The sequence below is a fragment of the Equus quagga genome, chromosome 10, assembly GCF_021613505.1.
Source record: "Equus quagga isolate Etosha38 chromosome 10, UCLA_HA_Equagga_1.0, whole genome shotgun sequence".
In the NCBI taxonomy this organism is placed as follows: Eukaryota; Metazoa; Chordata; class Mammalia; order Perissodactyla; family Equidae; genus Equus; species Equus quagga.
In genome coordinates this window covers 118,396,953-118,415,352 of record NC_060276.1, presented here as the reverse complement: position 1 = coordinate 118,415,352, position 18,400 = coordinate 118,396,953, and the positions used below count along the sequence as shown (strand labels likewise).

Sequence of the window (18,400 nt, the reverse complement as noted above, 5' to 3'; positions counted from 1 at the left end):
CAGTATGGAGATTTCTCAAAAAGTTAAAAATAGAAATACCCTATGACCCAGCCATCCCATTACTGGGTATCTATCCTAAGAACCTGATATCAGATATCTCAAGAGTCCGTTGCACCCCTATGTTCATTGCAGCATTATTTACAATAGCCAAGACGTGGAACCAGCCTGCATGCCCAGAAACTGATGATTGGATAAAGAAGATGTGGTATATATACACAATGGAATACTACTCAGCCATAAAAAAAGACGAAATTGGCCCATTCACAACAATGTGGATGGACCTCGAGGGCATTATGTTAAGCGAAATAAGTCAGACAGAGAAAGACGAACTCTATATGACTCCACTCATAGGTGGAAATTAGTATATTGAGAAGGAGATCTGATCGGTGGTTACCAGGGAAAAGGGGGGGTGGGGGGAGGGAACGGAGGGGGAAGTGGTGTACCCACAACATGACTAACAAAAATGTACAACTGAAATCTCACAAGCTTGTAATCCATCATAACATTAATAAAAAAAAAAAAAAAAAAAAAAAGAAGCAAAGTGCTGACACAGGCTACGATGTGGGTGAACCTTGAAAACATCATGCCAAGTGAAAGAAGCCAGACGCAAAAGGCCACATTCTGTATGATTCCATTTATATGAAATATCCAGAATAGGCAAATCCATAGAGAAAGCAAATTAGTTGCCAAGAGCTAGTGGGAGGGAGAAATGGGGAGTGACTGCTTAATGGATGCAGGGATTTCTTTGAGGGTGATAAAAATGTTCTGAAGCTAGATAGCAGTGCTGGTTGTGCAACACTGTCAATGTACTAAATGCCACTGAGTTGTACACTTTGCAGTGGTCTAAACAGTGAACTTGATGTTATGCAAATTTGACCAGAGTTTAGAAAGTAGTTACGGTTTTGAGGTTTAGTACTTTATCTCGTCAGTGTGAGCTTGGGGGTCCCTTTGGCTACATCTTAACTGGCAATGAAAGCTGATTGCTTTTTTTCATATCCTATAACTTCCCTTTTTTGTTTTTAAACATTTTCAACTGTCTATATGCATCTTGAGTGAACAGAGCCTGACTGTCAACGTTTGCATTCTGGGGTGTCCTCTCAGGGTGTTTAGGATCTGATGGCAAAGAGCCAGACAGTGCGGATCTGGGGAACCAAATTCAGACCTAGAGCCCAGAGGTCAGGAGCTGGTAAAACTGCCGTGACTCGGAAGCTCTTGGGAAATGGAGTAGAAGGGAATGTAAGGGTGCTCCCTGAAGCCAGGAAACTGTCTGCTGGATGCATGAGTGAGGTGGGAGGAAGGGCGCTCGGTTCGTGGACTACTACACTTATACTTGCATCATGGTTAACAAAAGACATTTACAGGACTTTATTCCGTTTACTTTTAACCACCTTGAGATGTGGAGGGTGGTTTCGGAGAAGGCAAAGTAACACACTTTTAGCTCTTGGAATTTGTGTCTTCTGCCTTGATGTGTTTCTGGGATCTTTTGTCCAAGTCGAAGAGGCTGGTAAGGTTTCCATTCAATTTTTTTTTCCCTTTGCCCAGTGTGGTAGATATAGGGACGAGCAGTGTCCCACTTTAATGGGAGAATGAGAAGGCTGTTCCTGCTCGTGCAGACCCCAGCACTGGGAAGGCTGACTCCTTAGACAGAAGGATGGAGGTCAGGCACTGATCAGGGGACCTTGGTGTGACTCAATGCTGACACCCAAACACACAGGGTTCTTTTCTGGAGGGTTCCATCAGTTAATCATAGGTGGCAGGATGGCTCACATCCTGCCTGAGGCCTTGTGGCAGGTTCCCTGCAGACTCATGACCAAGGATGTGATCATTACATCACTTTGGACAATCACTTTGGACATTACATCACGTCTTCTTCTGGCTGGATTTTGAACTTGGGAGAACATTCTGATCAGGCCATGCATTCAGCTGCCCGCCATCTTAACTACCAAAGCAATTTTAAAAAATGCCTCTGCATTCTGCTTACAGATCCTCATAGCCATATGCACATATTTATAGTTACTAAAAAAGCAGCAGTGATTATGTGATAACGGGGGCGGGGAGGGCACCCACATCCTCCTGGAAAGATGGCCAGGCTACTTATCATTTCTGCAAAGTGCCTTTAACACAGAGGGGTTAACTAGCTTCCTGAAGTGTGAGGTTAGGAAGAACAGCCGCTGGCCATCCACTTGGGGGCGGGGGGATGTCCTGGTTGTTCTGAGCCATCTTTGTCTTGTTCCCTTGTTAAATCAGTCATGCTTGGCCCTGGTTCCTAGTAGCTAAAAAGATGTTCTTCTTTTTCATCTCAAGTCTCTGCCTGACTGAATGATTCTCACCCGCAAAAAGGAAGCTTTAGGACCCCAGAGAGAACAATCCCAGAGGCCTTCTGATATTTACAGCACAGATAACATCAGGATGTAAAGAAGCACTTCCCTCAGTTTTCAGGCCCCTTGCTTTCTCTTCTCCTCCAAACTTTCTGGGTATTGCATTTTCTCTCCTTTTACGCTGCTGCCCACCTTGTCACTCTCTGACTGCCCATTACACATACCAAAGGTTAGAAGTTCAGGTCCGCTCAGGTGCTCTGTGGTGTTCTGGTCAGAGGATCCTGGAACGTGTGAGTATCTCACACCTGTCTTGATTCAGGCTGTGTTCCTTCCTGAGAGGCCCCTGGGAAAACTCTGTGTGCAGAGATGACCTCCATAGGCAGAGTGAAACTTTATTATTGGCTTCGGCCTTGAACCTCGAAGAACTCTAGCAAGATAGACTGGAATCTCTCCAGAGCTTCTTTCCTGCGTGTGCCAGGCAGCCTGCCATCACTTCGTCATGTGGTGGAAGGGATGAGGGAGCTCTCGGGGTGACTTCTATAAGGGCGCTAATCCAAGCCCCACCTCCTGATGCCATCACCTTTGGGCATTAGGATTCAACCTATGAATCTGAGGGGGACACAAACATCCAGACCATAGCAGTTTCTATATGTGTTTTTGTTACAAATCCTTTTATAATTCACTATTCCCAATAAACAGGTCACCTAAACCTGGCCTTTGCACCCTTTTCTCCATATCCCACCATAGTGATCCATCCATTCTCTCTTCTCCAGTACCAAGAGCTCGCCAGCTGTGGTGATTCTCTCAGCATACCAGAGAGGAAAGTTTTAGGATGTTCACATTACCCAGAATTTTAAAGACCACTCTGGTACACAATTTTCTTCATAAAATTCAGTAAACTGTAAATAAATAAGATTAGGTAAGCCATGATGAGTGGTTATAGCAAAGTATTTAGATTTGCAGGCTGAGTAGAGGTATTATTAGGCTGAGCAAGAGAGAAATGGCTTCCTCCCACACAGTCGCCGTAGGTGAGTGCCATTTATATTGGTGCCTCAGCCAAAGCACAAAGATGCCTCATAATGGACCTTGGGGATCTTGCTCAAGTAGTTAAAACTGAAGTTGCAATGGGAGAATCCCATTTATCAACTCACTCAAATGTGTTCCAAGTGGAAATGTGTTAGCATAGAAGAGGTGTTCACTGTTGTCAGAAACATTATAACTAATTCCAGTCGGCTTTATCTGTGGTAGGCATCTCTTAATTACAGAACTTTGAGCTCCCTAAAGAACAACTGTTTTAAAAACATTTAGTCTTTCAAAGCATAGGAAAATGAAAGGAAACTGAAGCGCTAACAGGGATAGTCCGTGTTGGTTATTCACATTTGTGAATGTGCTAGCTTCTCTTGACAATGCAACTCCATCACAAAATGCACCTTGTTCTTTAATTTGGAAAAAAATGCAGTGTAGTGTTAAGATAACCTCTTATCTTAAAAGGCAATCCACTCATTACAAATATATTTTTCACAAAATGCCACTTTATCAGGACTCCATGACATCAAATATCTTCTGGGGAGCATAACATGACTAAATATCTGCTTACGATAATTATGAATTATTATGTGCAGAGTGGGTGAATTGCTAATCTTCTTTTGTCTTAGAAGTGAGCCATTAGATGCAAATATCTAGCTACAAGAGATTCAACTATTTAGAATGAACATAGTAAATACGCAGCAATAAAACTTTCTTTTGCAAAATTTGGGAAAACATTGAAATATTAACTTTTAAAATGCATTGATATTCATACACATTTCAACATATTAATATAAGGTGATATATATGTGTATGTGTATAATCTATTTATCAACAGAAACAGATATATATTTTGTCATTCTAGATATATAGTATTTATTTGTCATTCTCTCTACATATGTTTATTTATGTAGTATACATACTATGTATAGTGTGTAGCTATCTGTGTGTAGTATGCCAAAAGAGCATTTTTGTTTTTCAGTTATTTAAGAATTCAATGAGAAATTATATAATGAATAAAAATTTTCATTTGAGTTGTACATAAATGAAATGTCTTATATTCAGGGCAAAAATAGCTACATACAGCTCAGAGTGATCAAACATGTTGTTAGCATATGCATTATGTAGTTATTTCAAAATAGGTAGATGTTCACAAGTTTTAATCCTGTGAATAACCGAAAAAAGGAACTCTGTAACAGTGGTCAAGAGTCCAGGACTGGAGTTAATGGTGGTTAACTATCTGGTGACTTGTTTTCCATGTTTTCTTTTTTTAATTATATAAGTACCGTCAACAGATGAATGGTGATGAAATAAAATGTGGTGTATCCATACAATGGGATGTTATTCTACCTTAAAAAGGAGTAAAGCCCTGACACATTCCACAACGCGGATGAACGTTGAGGACATTATGCTCAGGGAAATAAGCCATCCACAAAAAGGATAAACATTATATGGTTTCACTTACATGAGGTTCCTAGAGCAGTCAAAGTCATAGAGACAGAAAGGAGAATGGTGGTTGCCAGGGAGAAGGGAATAGGGAGTTGTTGTTTGATGGGGACAGAGTTTCAGTTTTGCAAGGTCTAAATCTCCTGCAGATGGCTGGTGGTGATGGTTGCACAACTATGTGCATGTACCTAATGCCACTGAACTGTACACTTAAGAACAGTTAAGGGGGCCAGCCCTGTGGTGTAGTGGTTAAGTTAGGCGTGCTCCGCTTCAGCCACCCAAGTTTGTGGGTTCGGATCCTGGGAGCCAATCTATACTCGTCAGTCATGCTGTGGTGGCAACCCACATATAAAGTAGAGGAAGATTGACACAGATGTTAGCTTAGGGCTAATCTTCCTCAAGCAAAAACAGAGGAAGATTGGCGACAGATGTTAAGAAAAAACAATGAATGGTTAAGATGGTCAATTTTGTTATGTGGATTTTACTACAAGTAAAAATAATTTTTAAATTGCATAATTAGTTATAAATATTCAAATAACCCAGCCTTGTATAAAGTAAAATAGAATACTCGCTCCAGCCACACGTTACCTTAGCCCCTCTCCGAGGTGGTCACTGCAGTTCACTCTTGGCTGGGCAGCTCTCGTCACCTTTCTCTGTGAGTGGATCTGGAGTCCAGCAGAACTAGACTGTGATCCCCACTCCATCAGTCACTTGCTGCATGTCCTTGAGCAGATGATTTCACCTCTCAGCCTCACTCTCCTCGCCTGTAAAATGGAGACAGTGACAGGCCTGCCACATTGGTTGTTAGAAGTAGATGGCGATTTATATAAGATGGGCGTCTCAAGGCTAATGATTTGATGCCAACTGAAGGGTGTGAGTTGTTATTGCTGCTGTTGCTGGTGGTGTCTATGCTGCCCTAATTTCGAAGACTTCTGCTCTTGGCGTTGCTTTTCCCACTGGGGTTGAATTTGTTCTTTTCTGCTGTTCTGAACTCCGGGGTGGGGCTCTCTTTCAGCTACCTTGCCTGGCTGGTTCTTTCCAAGATCTCAGGAGAGTTACTACCGTTGCCTGAGAAATTCCCCAGATCCTGGACTGGGCTGGAGGTACCTAATCTCATGACAAACTCACTCACATCTGTGCCATCAATCCGCCAGAGCCCAGCCAGGGCACCTGCCTTTCAGCGTTTCTCTATCTCAGGGGCAACACTCAGCCTTGCCAAAGGGCCGAACGCAGGTTGAGGCAGCCATAGATTTGCCCTGACAGTCCGGGGGAATGCTTTTCAGGAACTCAGCATGATGGGGTGTCAAATGCTCTTCAGACTCTGGTTTTTATAATTTTTGTGGAATATTTTGCTTTGTATTGGTGCTTTCAGAGCCTGCCACTCTCCTATCTAGTTAGAGAAAAATATGGAGTCCGTTCCAGGCTGACTTAGAGGAAAACCATCAGGCTGTGGGAGCATAAACATCACAGGAGTTTGGACATGATAGGAGCCCTTTTATCATACGACGCAGAGACAGAGACCTGCAAAGGCTGGGCGACCTGTTCTAGTGTTGACAGCTCATTAGCGGCAGCACCAGGACGGGGAGCATCATCTCTGGACTCCTCACACACCACCCTCCGTCTTCAGCTCATGAGGCGTCAGCTGGACCAACAAGAGAGGCAGAGAAGTGAGTGGGGCCAGGAGAGTCTTTGAACTTAGAGAACTCGGTGTCTCCCCAACTGTTCTGAAGATTTCAAATGTAAATGAAGAGGTTGGTGAGAATTCTTTTTTTAAAAAAATATGTTTTCTTTATTAATACTCCTAAATTAATATGACTAATTCAATTCTACTAAGTATAATCGAGTGTATGGAGAAATACAAAGCCCAGAGCACCAGCTACTGTTGCAGAGTCAATAAAAAACAGGGGTTCGCTCAATAAATAAAACATAAATATTTATTTTAGAAAACTCACAAGCAATTTTAATGGGTATTTAAATCTATAGAAATACCTGTTTAAACACATATTCAGGTGGGGATTTTGCTGTCCTGATTTCAGACTATTCTTCTTTATGAATCTAAAACAGGACATTGATTAGATAACACTCTGTTAACCAAATTTCATTTATTATATGTAGCTTGAATTGAACAAAAACTGCATTTCTTCTAAACAAAATATGGGTTGTAATGTAGGTTTTTCTCTGTGTTCAATAAGCCTTTTTCCCCGCGGACCAAATAGATCAGGAACACGTTCGTTGCCGTGGTAAAGTTTCCGTTATGTAAGCGCAGTGTTAATTTTCTTTTAATGAACAAATTTAAGGTAATTTCATCTCTAGTTATGAAAATGTTCTTTTGTCTCTCTCCTTCATAGTACTTTTGTTTTAGGAATAGCTACTTTCTCAAAAAAGTTTCTTTCTTGTTTTTTTGCCAAATGGAGGTTGTTCAGAAAAATAATTTTTTTAAGGGGGAAAATTAGGCAGTTTTTCAGAAGCTAATGTGCCGTGCTCTTAGTATTTTGGAGCACTTTCATTTAATTTTTAAGTACTTTTATCAACTCTGTTTTAATAGTTTGAAACATCTTTATAAACACCTTATTCTAATCCACGCTTGTGGGAAAAAATGAGTTCGGGTTGCTTCAGACTCTAACGATTTATATGCAGTGGGATTCTAAGTGGCTATTAATAAACAAATTTTCAAACATTCTTAATTGGGCTAGATGGTGTTTCTCACCCTAGGCCTAATATTATCTACCCCAGGCACATTTTGGAGGTATAATTAATGATACACTGTCACAGTGAGCTAACCAAAACCATTCGGCAATTCAGAAATTAATATAGATATTAATAATTATTAATGGGCTTCACCCCATTGGGTTTAATTTTAATAAAAAAGTTCTGCACCTAAACTAACTCTCTCACCAAAAAGCACAGAAAATTGGAAAGAATTTTTCCCAAGGAGCACACATGTATACAATTGATCCCTACTATGGCGACATGTTGACCTGGAGCAGATTCATAATCTTAAACCCCAAACATTTTCTGTTTTCACTGTTCTCTTTCACAGCTAATGGCCCCAGTATCTTTCCAGAGAGCAAGGGTGAAGTATCATTGACTGCCCTCTCTTTCTGACACCTCACATCCAGTCAATTACCAAGTGCTAGTGATTGCATCTCAAATCCATTCTGTTCTCTTCCACCTGCCCCCACCTAGTCTGGGTACCACATCTCTGTATGGTCATGGCCATTATCTTCACATTCACTCCAGCCTCTGCCCAATCCATCCTCCACGGAGTAGCAGAATGACTGTCTGAGAATGTGAATCAAAAATTCCTGTGCCCCCCAGACTAAAATCTTCACTGTCTCCCCATCACTTCTGGACAAAGATAAATGTCCTTATTGGGCTGACAGCACCCTCCATGTCTGACCCCTGCTATTTCTTGAGACTAATCTCCACTGTACAGTGAGGGTTTTGTATGGAAAAACAGACAAAACACCAAGGCATGCAGTCATGGGAATGCCGCACGCTCAGCCATTTACACAACAAGGTTGTGGAGAGAAACCTAAGACCTGAGTGGTTCTCCAAATAGTCAGTTGGCTTATATTTTTTTCTTCTATACATTTAGAATAAAAGTAAAGACACAACAAAATTTATTCGAAAAAATCAGATTTAATTTTTGTGTATAATAAAAGCAATAGTAGCCCAAAGTAGGTCTCTGAATAGCTGGGTTTTGGGTGAAACTTTACTTAAGACTCACACAGAGATGGAATTTGGCTCCATTTAATCTCTCTTTCAACCATATCCCTCTGGGCTATCATAAGTACTTTTTTCCATTCCTGGCATTTTCAACTTTCAATTGTAAAACAAAAATTCATTTTTTGCATGGTTGGTGAGCTGAGCAACGTATCTTTAAATTTCTTATATAAATTCTGGCTACTCATTACTAATGAAGCATGTTCTTAAAATACATTCAGCATGACCTTTTGAGACACTACTGTGGAAAGCTTTTTTCAAGTCCTCATTAACACAACTGAACTTCCCATCTTAAGCTACTGTATTTTGTTTCAAGTATCTACTGCTGTGTAACAAATGACCTCAAAACTTAGCAGCTTAAAGCAACACACATTCATTATCTCACAAGTCTCTGTGGGTCAGGAATCCGAGCATAACTTAGCTGTTTCTTCTGCTGTGATCAAGGTACCGGCCAAGGTGATGGCCTCATCTGAATGTTTGACAGAGGCAGGATCTGTTTCCACGGTTGCTCAGATGCTTGAGGGCAGTTTCTTGTAGGCTGTTCGACTGAGAGCTTCATGTCCTGGCTCGCTGTTGGCTGGGGCCTCCTTAGTTTCTCATCACGGGGGTCTCTCCAACATAGCAGCTCACTTCATCAAAATCCAGCAAGAGGTAGAGTCTGCTAGCAAGGCAGAAGTCATAGTTTTGTTGTTTTTTTTTTTTTTTTTTAAGATTTTACTTTTTTCCTTTTTCTCCCCAAAGCCCCCCGGTACATAGTTGTATATTCTTCGTTGTGGTATGTGGGACGCTGCCTCAGCGTGGTGTGATGAGCAGTGCCACGTACGCGCCCAGGATTCGAACCAACGAAACACTGGGCCGCCTGCAGTGGAGCGCGCAAACTTAACCACTCGGCCACGGGGCCAGCCCCAGAAGTCATAGTCTTTTGCAACCTAATCACAGAAGTGATGTCCCATCACTATTTCCATCTTCTGTTCATTAGAACCAAGTCACAAGGTCCAGCCACACTCAAGTGCAGGGGATTATATAAGATGTGACTACCAGGAGGGTTGTCATTGAGTCCATCTTTTGGTTGGCCTTCCACATCTTTGTTTAAAATTTTACTAGTGTACTTATTACAGTCTACACAAAATTATAATAGTAATGCTGATAATGACTACAACTAACAACTATTGGCCCCTAACTATGATTCCCTTATTTAATCATAGTACTGAGTATATAATTTTATCTTCACTGTAATACTTATAAGGTGTTATTATGATTATCCTCATTTTACCAAAGAGACTGCCGACATGAGGCTAAGTGGATGGCCCTCAATCTCACCTCTCCCAAGCAGAGGAGGCAGGATTGAAACCTCATCTGTGGAAGCCACATTTCTCACTCCATCACTCATTTTAGTGGGCTCTGTGCTTGTGGATTCCCTCATTTGGTCAGTCAGAGCCTTGCAGGACGATTCTGTGTCTCATTCAACCATGAAACCATCACAAGACTGTCACAGTGTCTTTTATCCGCTTTTTGCCCCATAAGCGTTTGTTGAATTGAAGTGGATTTGGTTGAATTGTCAGTGGATTGCTTTTGTTGCAAAGGTATAGATAGATTAAAACACTCCTAACAAGTTACATTTGTCTAGCACTTTATCATTTTGGAAACCTTTTCTTTCTCTTTCTTTGAGGGCAGGCAGGGGATTGTTCTCTTTTTTTTCCCCAGCTCTACTGAGATATAAGTGACAAGTAAAATTGTATATGTTTAAAATAAAAATGTGATGATTTGGTATACATATACATTGTAAAGCAATTACTACAATTAAGTTAGTTAACACATTCATGACATCACATAGTTACTTTTTTGTGTTTGTGTGTGTGTGGTAAAAACACTTAAGATCTACCATTTTAGCTAATTTCAAATGTACAGTACATTATTATTAATTACCGTCACTATGTTGTATGTACATTGGACCCCCCAGAATTTATTCATGTTATGACTTAAACTTTGTACCCTTTGAGCATCATGTCCCCATTGCCCTCTCCCCCAACCCCTGGCCACCCACCACCATTTTCCTCTCTGGTTCTATGACTTAAACTTTTTTTTTTTTTTAGATTCCACATATGAGTGAAATCATACAGTGTTATTTTTCTCTGTCTGGCTTATATCCCTTAGCATAATGTCCTCCAGCTCCATCCATGCTGTCGCAAATGACAGGATTTCCTTCTTTCTCATGGCTGAATAATATTCGATTGCATATATGTATCACATCTTTATCCATTCATCTGTTGATGAACACTTAAGTTGTTTCCATATCTTGGCTTCTGTGAATAATGCTGCAGTGAATGTGGGAGTGCGGATATCTCTCTGAGACCCTAACTTCATGGAAACCTTTTATTTCCATCATCTCACTTGACTGGCCTTTGGCAGAGATGCCATCTCGGTAAATACGGATGGGAGTGAGGCACAAGGAGATCATGCTTCAAGCCCAAGAGGTCATAGCTGCTGGCCTGAGCTGGGGCCAGACCCTGACTCTGAATTCTCCACTCGTTCCTCTACTCCCCGACAAACAGAGAATAAAAGCCACCGAAGAGAGAATTAACAGGAGAGAGTGGTGGCAAGAAGAGCACGCTGAAAAGTCACATTTCTCTGCCTGGTTATCTTTAGAGGAAGGGAAGAGTGGGAGCTGAGTTTGCGTTTGTGCAAAGGGAAGATCCTTGAAAGGGAGAGAGGTGAGAGGGGGATTGGAAGTAGGTCAAGAGAGAGGGGAAGGTATTGCTCCAAATTTCCAATACGTGGGAGGAAGGATGCTTTGATCTGAGTCCCGAAAGGTACCTGGCAAGATGACCGTTGGAGAGGGTAACTGAGGACGAAAAGTCAAGGTAGGGAAAGAAGTGCCACCTGGACCAGTGACAGATCAGTAACAGGTAAGGGAGAGAAGCAATGCTCGGAGCCTAACCTTCTCTTGGAAGAGCCTTTTCAAGATCATCGTCCCTGTGCACAGGAATTTAAGGGCTTCCGTAACTGCTGGGGCATATTGTGGCCAAGGAACATTATCTGTTAGCATTTAGTTGTACTTGTGGGTGCAAAGGAGAAATTCGTGGTTCCTCAAATGGTTGGAGTTTCGAATCATTCCATAGAAGCCAAGCTGCCCACATATGAGAGCAAAGGAAGTGGATCGTAATTGTGTTATATAGAAAAGTGATGATTTCACAGACAATTTCACAGATGATCAGAAGTGTGAGAGGCTAGGACTGACTTGGTGGTTCTTAACTGGGGGTGACGTTGTCCCCCAGGGGACATTTGGCAATGTCTGGAGACATTTTTGGTGTTACAGCTCAGGGTGGGAGGGCATGCTACAGGTACTCAGTGGGTGGAGGCCAGGGGTGCTGCTGAGCATCCTCCAGTGAACAGCACGGCCCCCCAGAACAGAGACCTGTCCAGTCCCAACTGGCAGTAGTGCCAAGGCTCAGAAACCCTGCTGACTAACTCTAAGACGGCCAAGTTGAACATGACTCGTAATAAACATGTGTTCCCACATTACCTTGTCACACAGGTGACCTGATGAAGAAGCACAGTGCCTGTTGTGTACTAAGCACCCAGACAACTGTAGTTTTAAAATAAGAACATATATTTATTTATTTTCTATATTAACTGAAAAATGAAAATATTAGCTAGCTGGAAACACACCCCCACAGCATTCTGGCTCTCGCCTTCTCTGGTGTGAATGCTACACGTGGCATTCTTATGGGGACAGGAGGTTATTAAGCATACTCGTTTCTTTTCTATGTTACCGGTGTTGGTTATGGATTTGCTTGCCGTTAAATCCACTTAGGGAGCCCTGATGCGTCAACCCTAAGCGTTTCATAGGCATTACTAATGGGTGCCTTTAGTAATCTTCAAAACATCGAGTGTGTCTCACTTTATATTTAGAGATGGGTGCTAATTTTTGAATCCTTCTATTGCCTGTAAAACATTCCAACCATTTAAAAAATGGCTCACAGCCCTGCTTAATCACCTCTTTGGTTGAGTTAGAATGAGGAATTTCTAATTCAACATCAAAAGTAAACGTTGGCTCTTGATTTCATGCCATTTTCTGTGACACTCGTTCAACTAGGCACTGCCCTCATGGTGCCTACCGTCCAGTTAGGGAGGAGAGCAGCCTTCCACTCTTACATCCGCCAAAGTTGTCAGTGGTTATTTACTCCTTTGCTCAGTCAACAAATATTGACTATGTACTGTTAGAGAGTGTGTTCAGTGAGGAGTGCATTCCGGCAGCGTCTGTGACTCTAGGGTAGCTGTGGGCAGCGAGCCAGGCCAGAGTGATGTAAGAGTAGATGAAGGCTAAGGTCAAGATGGTTCTGCCAGTGCATACGCTGACAGACCCCTTTGTGCTGCTAAGACCTAGCGGTGAGAGTGAAGGCTTAAAGAGAGAACAGAGGTACAGCAGTGCTCCAAAAGGGCTCCAAGAGCCAGCAAGGAACAGAAAGACAAAGTGATGAGTTCTGGCTCCTCGTCTCAGGGTCAGAGCAGGTAAAATCTCAGACTTGGCTCTGGGAGGTGTTGGGGGCAAGAAGCTGGCTCAGCAACCCCCCCTCCACCGCCCCCACTCCCAGCAGGAAGCAGGCTGGTTCTCTGGAGAAAGTGCATTGGGATGGCTTGGGGCTCTGGACATCAGGCCCAGCTCAGGCCACAGGGAAAATGAGGGTTTGGAACGAGAAGACTAATGAACTTCTCTATCACAAATGGAGGGCATGTCAGCTCCTCCCCTTCCGGCAGCCCCAGAATGCAGCCAGCCCCAAGGACCCACACCCCAAGCAGGGGATTGGGGTTCCTCAGTGGAGAAACAAGCCTACTAGAAAAGGCTCATAGGGCCTGACATTTGGAATTTCTCAAGGCCAAAGCCAGCCTGCCACCTGATCTCTCTAGGCTGAAGGCTGCGACGGGCCACAGTCCCACACACACTTACAGGCCTTTGAGCCAGCTTCCTGGGTCCCACTCTTAAATGTGAGCAGACTGCTGAGAACTCCAGGTATTTGAGCAAAGCCTCTAACATGACAGAGACTAAAACATGAACGCCTGATACGTGCCAAGGACAATTCTATGTTGTAGGATCGAGCAGTGAACCAAACACACGCATAACACAACACACCTGGTTAATGGGCCAGGTGAATTGGTTTCCCATGATGTTGTAACAAACTAGAACCACGTCGGTGGCTTAGAACAACACAAATCCGTTTGTCTTGCAGTTCTGGAAGTCAGAAGACTGAAATGAGTCCTAAGGGGCTAAAACCAAGGTGTCAGCAGAGCTGGGTCCTTCTGGAGGCTCTAGGGGAAAGTCAGTGTCCTTGACTGTTCCAGCTTCTAGAGGTGCCTATATTCCTTGGCTCATGGCCACACATCACATTGCCTTTCTCTCCATTGCTTTTGTCATCATGTCACCCTCCTCTCCTAATATCCCTCTGCCTCTCACTTATAAGAACACCTATGATTGTATTGGGGCCAACTGGACAATCCAGGATAGTTTCTCCATCTCAAGATCTTTAATCCCATCTGCAAATTCCTTTTTTGCCGTGTAAGGGAACATATCCACAGGATCCGGAGATTCAGGCACAGATGTCTTTGGGGACAGGGCTGTTATTCCACCTGCCATGCCAGGCGAGGATGAGCATTGTGGAGAACAGGCAGCAGAGGAAGAGAATGGGGAGGACCAGCATAGGGGTGGCTGCGAAGGCCTCCTGGCTTGGCAGTCAGGTGTCTTCTGAGGCACCATCCAGATGGGTTTCTCAGGTGCATGCAGACGAAACCATCATGGGATTCCTGCTCCATGTGGCCATCGGTTGCCTCAGGCATAGCCCCACAGCTCCAGTGGGACCCACGTGTCCGGCCCCCTCCCATTCGCATGGGTTTCTGATGCCGTAGGTTCTGCTCAGGTCTTCCCTCACTTCCCCAGGTCCTGAGTTCTCCCAGGGTGAGCAGAAGAGCTCAGGTGGGTACCCTTCAGTCTGGCCTCATGGACATTTAACTGCCCTGTATTCAGCCAAGGTGATAGAGCCTGAGGATGTCACTGTCCCCCAGCTGCTCAAATGCTTGCAAGCTCTCTTCCTCTTCTAAGATTCACTTGGCAATTCTATGGGCATCGGAGAGAGGGTTTCAGGTGTGTGTGCTCAAGTGCCATCCTCCCCCAAATTCCTCCAGCCTGTTATTCCTGAAAGGAATGACGTGCCACACAGTGAGTGTGTACTGTGATGACAGCCATCGAGGATGGTTGGATTCCCTTCCTTGGGTGCATGTGCTCTGACCTATGAGCCAGCACCCAGAGCTGCCCAGTCGACGAACCTCGTGCTCCTTGAGTTTTGAAAAGTTTGCCTATGTTTTTATGTTTCCCGTTAAAAAACTCCTACACCACACTCATAGCTCATTTTAGAAAGGATGTGACATTGAAAATTTGATTGTAATGACATGCCTGTCTTTCCAGTGCTCAAACAGAGAACTTTTTGCTAATTGCAGAACCCGCCTTCCATAAAGAGACGGCGAGAAGTGATTGTGTTTCCATTTTTCTCAATAGAACTTATGTTTTGCTCCAGGGTAGAATTGAGAGGTCCTTGCTATCTACGGGAAAGGAAATGTTTATTTTGGAAACAAACACACAAGACAGAGAGGATAAAATTCTTTGCCTGATGCGTCTTAGTGTGTCTTTGGAGCATGTATAGTCCGGGGTGGGCCGGTTGTAAGAATGCCCTCTTCTCAAGTGTGGGCAAGGAGGGAGGAAGGTTCTAGAGAAGGAGGTGAATGGTCCACCTCGTGCCGGTGTCCTTCACTTCTCTCTTCCCCTTGCCCTTTGCAGGAAGATGAGGATCCTTGTGCTTCTGCTGTTGTTCCTGTGTGAGACCCAGAGCTGTGCAACGTCAAGGCCAAACTTTGTCCTGCTGATGGCTGATGACCTTGGCATCGGAGATCCTGGGTGCTATGGAAACAAGACCCTCAGGTTGGGTGACATGGCTGCTCTGTAAACACATGGCTTCGTTCATAGGCAGTAGTCCCCAGTGACGGTGAACGCCCGTTTACAGAACTACCGAGCGCAGCCCATGTGGAAACATTTAACACCCTCCATACTGCATACTTTGATGTGTGACTTCACATGGATGCATATGGATCTAGACGTTAGGAAGGCAGGTGTGACTTTATCTGGTTGAGTAAGTGTAGTCAGTTGGATAAACTCAGATCACTAGGAAGATATTTGTAATAAATGTTTCTTGCTTGCTGCCACTATGCTGCTTTTTTCACATCCTCCCTTATTTCTTCCCTTTCTTCCCTCTTCTGTTCTGACTTTGTTCCAGTTGGTGCCCCATCCCATCCCAGCTTGTCAAACACTCACTCTCCCCTCCACACCTTCCTTCCCTTCCTTGCCCAGGCTGTTCTCAATCATCAGCCAGCCACCCTGGCTGGGGACAGATGTCTCAGGGACACACATCATGTTGCATGATGGCAGAATTTTCACCAGCCAGGGATGACTGCAAAGGTAGGAAAAACACAATGGGAGCTGGACTTAGGGACAGAGGAGGGCATTTGCTTTCTAAGCCCTCTGCATAGAACCAACTTAACATAAGAAGTACTTTAAGGGCCCTTTGTTTTAAAAAGGAAAGTTAGTTCTTGTATAGGAGAATATTGGCATTAGCATTGCATTTTCTCTTTATAAGAAGGAGGAAACCATAAGATAAAAGTAGTTCTGTGAAGAGCTTCATGTCACAAATGATCAATACAAACTGAACTAAAGGAGAGGATGGGGAAAGAGATCATTTGCTTTTACTAGAATTTTCTCGTAAGATCTCTGAATAATCACTATCTGAAGCCGGGATGGACCCACTGCTAAGTGCCATGGGACACTGATTTATTTTCATGCCATTTCCTCTGGCTCCTCATCTTCTTTGCAGCATGGCTATTTGTCTTGGGATGTGTATTTCATCGTTATGTGTCAGATCAAACAAAAATTAAGTAAATTATTCTTCTGAGGAGAAGGAGGCCCGCGAGACATAGCCAAATATATATCAGTTCCAACCTGAATGTTCGCATCAAATGTTGCTTGTCATTTTTAAAATCTACACTTACCTAGGACAGTTGTTGGATTTGTAAAAGCAGGTGCAGGCATATGATTTGCACTCAATGCTCTCTTAAAATTTTAATTGACCATGTATGTTTTCTGCCCAACATTTTGCCTCATTTTGTAAAAAGTTTAGATCTTACTTTTTGACATTTGCAACACAAACTTTGTTAGTAATTTAATTTTTCTTGTCAGGGTCATAATTTCCATTTGGGTTTTTTTCATCTTATATATTATTTTAAATATCATATAATAATAAATATAATTTTAATATAATATTAGATATAATATTAATAAAGTTTACTGAAAGAATAGATAACTGTTCCTACTAAGATGTCTTAATTAAAAAATTATAATCAAGCCTTTAAGGTTCCATGTCTACCAATTATCAAAAGAAAAAAAAGTCTATAAAATCCCAAGGAAGAATTCATGTCAATATCTACCCTAAATCTGTCTTACTCTTAATGTTAAATTTCAGTTCTTTCTGAATTACGTTTTTCATTTTATATTTTGTAACATCACACCCAAAGTAGTCAAATGTTTCCGCTGGGCCAATGTAGGCAATAGGAGGTTTAAGTCAAACACACAGGCAGATTCAGTTTTCTAAACCTTCTAAATCTTGTGATTTAAGGCAAAACCAAATATTGACAGTGGAAATATTGACAATTAAATGCATAAATGAAACTCATAGATGGGAGACTAGTTTGACATTACAAATGCAATGAAAAGATCTTCCTGTCAAGCTGTGCATTAATGCATAAGGTGGCTGTGGGGCCACTATGAATAAGAAGCATGCTCCCACTCCACAGGCTACCATCTTGTGGTGCAGAAAAATTAGGCTTGCCATCCTTTTACAGTGAGGAATCTGCCATGATAGGGAAGTATGACAGATGCCCTACACATGGAACAGACCCCTCCCAGAGGACAAGGGAGACCATAGGAGACCCGTGAGAATTCCATCTATGCCCAGAACTGAAGGATGGAAGATGACAAGCCTGGCAGAAGAGTCAGTGGCTGAGGTTTCCAATGGAGGATATGGGATAGGAGCTTGGCGTGGTACAAGAACTGAAACACGTTCGTTTCTGAATGCCTAGGAAGTCTGGAATGAGTTCCTAAGATGATCCATCAATCCATTCCTGGAGAAAAGGCACCAGGGTAGTTTGTCTTGCTCAATGCGTCATCCTAGAAGTGAGCCCATAAATAAGTATTTATTAAGTGTAAAAAACCATGAGCCAACAAACCATGCGAGTGATTCACAGCATGTTGTTTTTTCACATTACCATGTGTCCCTTTTTCCTGGACCATATTAACCCATTTGTTGCTGTTCATTGGTAAATACCCATGGAGTCCCATTATTCCTTTCTCCCTGGGGTCATGTGGAAATTAGGCAGAGGCTGGTGAGAAATGGTTGGGGGCCTCCCTTAGCCTGTGGTTGGGAAGAGAGGGAGTCAAGTTTTCCCCAGGGCTTTCTCTTTTGGGGGCACAGAGGTAACTGGAGGGACATGGGTAGGGGAGGAATGAGGCCTTGACCCATCTCACTCTTCCTCCTCTCCCCTTTCTTCTCTCAGCAGCCCATTCTCAAGACTTGGTTCCTCTCTGCTAACCCCTCTGAGGGTGTGGGTGGGCCCCCTAGAAATCTCAGACCTGCATCATTTAAACCTCAACATGGTTTTCTTCTCATTCTGAGTCTTGGTTCTGTGTTGCCTCTCCCTTTCCTCCCCTCTCTCCCACCTCACACAACCCCCTGCAACCTTCATTTCCCCAGATTATTGAGAGGCCACTCAGTATAAAAACCACAGAGAAA

At 43.1% G+C, this 18,400-nt stretch overlaps 1 protein-coding gene across 4 annotated transcripts in view; it reads left to right on the top strand.

The window, feature by feature from the left end:
- STS (steroid sulfatase) overlaps positions 1-18,400 on the top strand; it is a 175,330-nt gene that overhangs the window by 66,542 nt on the left and 90,388 nt on the right. For 3 of the 4 annotated variants that reach the window (XM_046674064.1, XM_046674065.1, XM_046674066.1), the window contains one exon: positions 15,343-15,483. In XM_046674064.1, coding sequence (XP_046530020.1) covers positions 15,347-15,483 — 137 coding nt within the window. In that variant the 5' untranslated portion in view covers positions 15,343-15,346. Of the gene's footprint in view, positions 1-6,514; positions 6,542-15,342; positions 15,484-18,400 lie in introns of those variants that run through there. The other variant, XM_046674062.1, reaches the window with a different exon arrangement.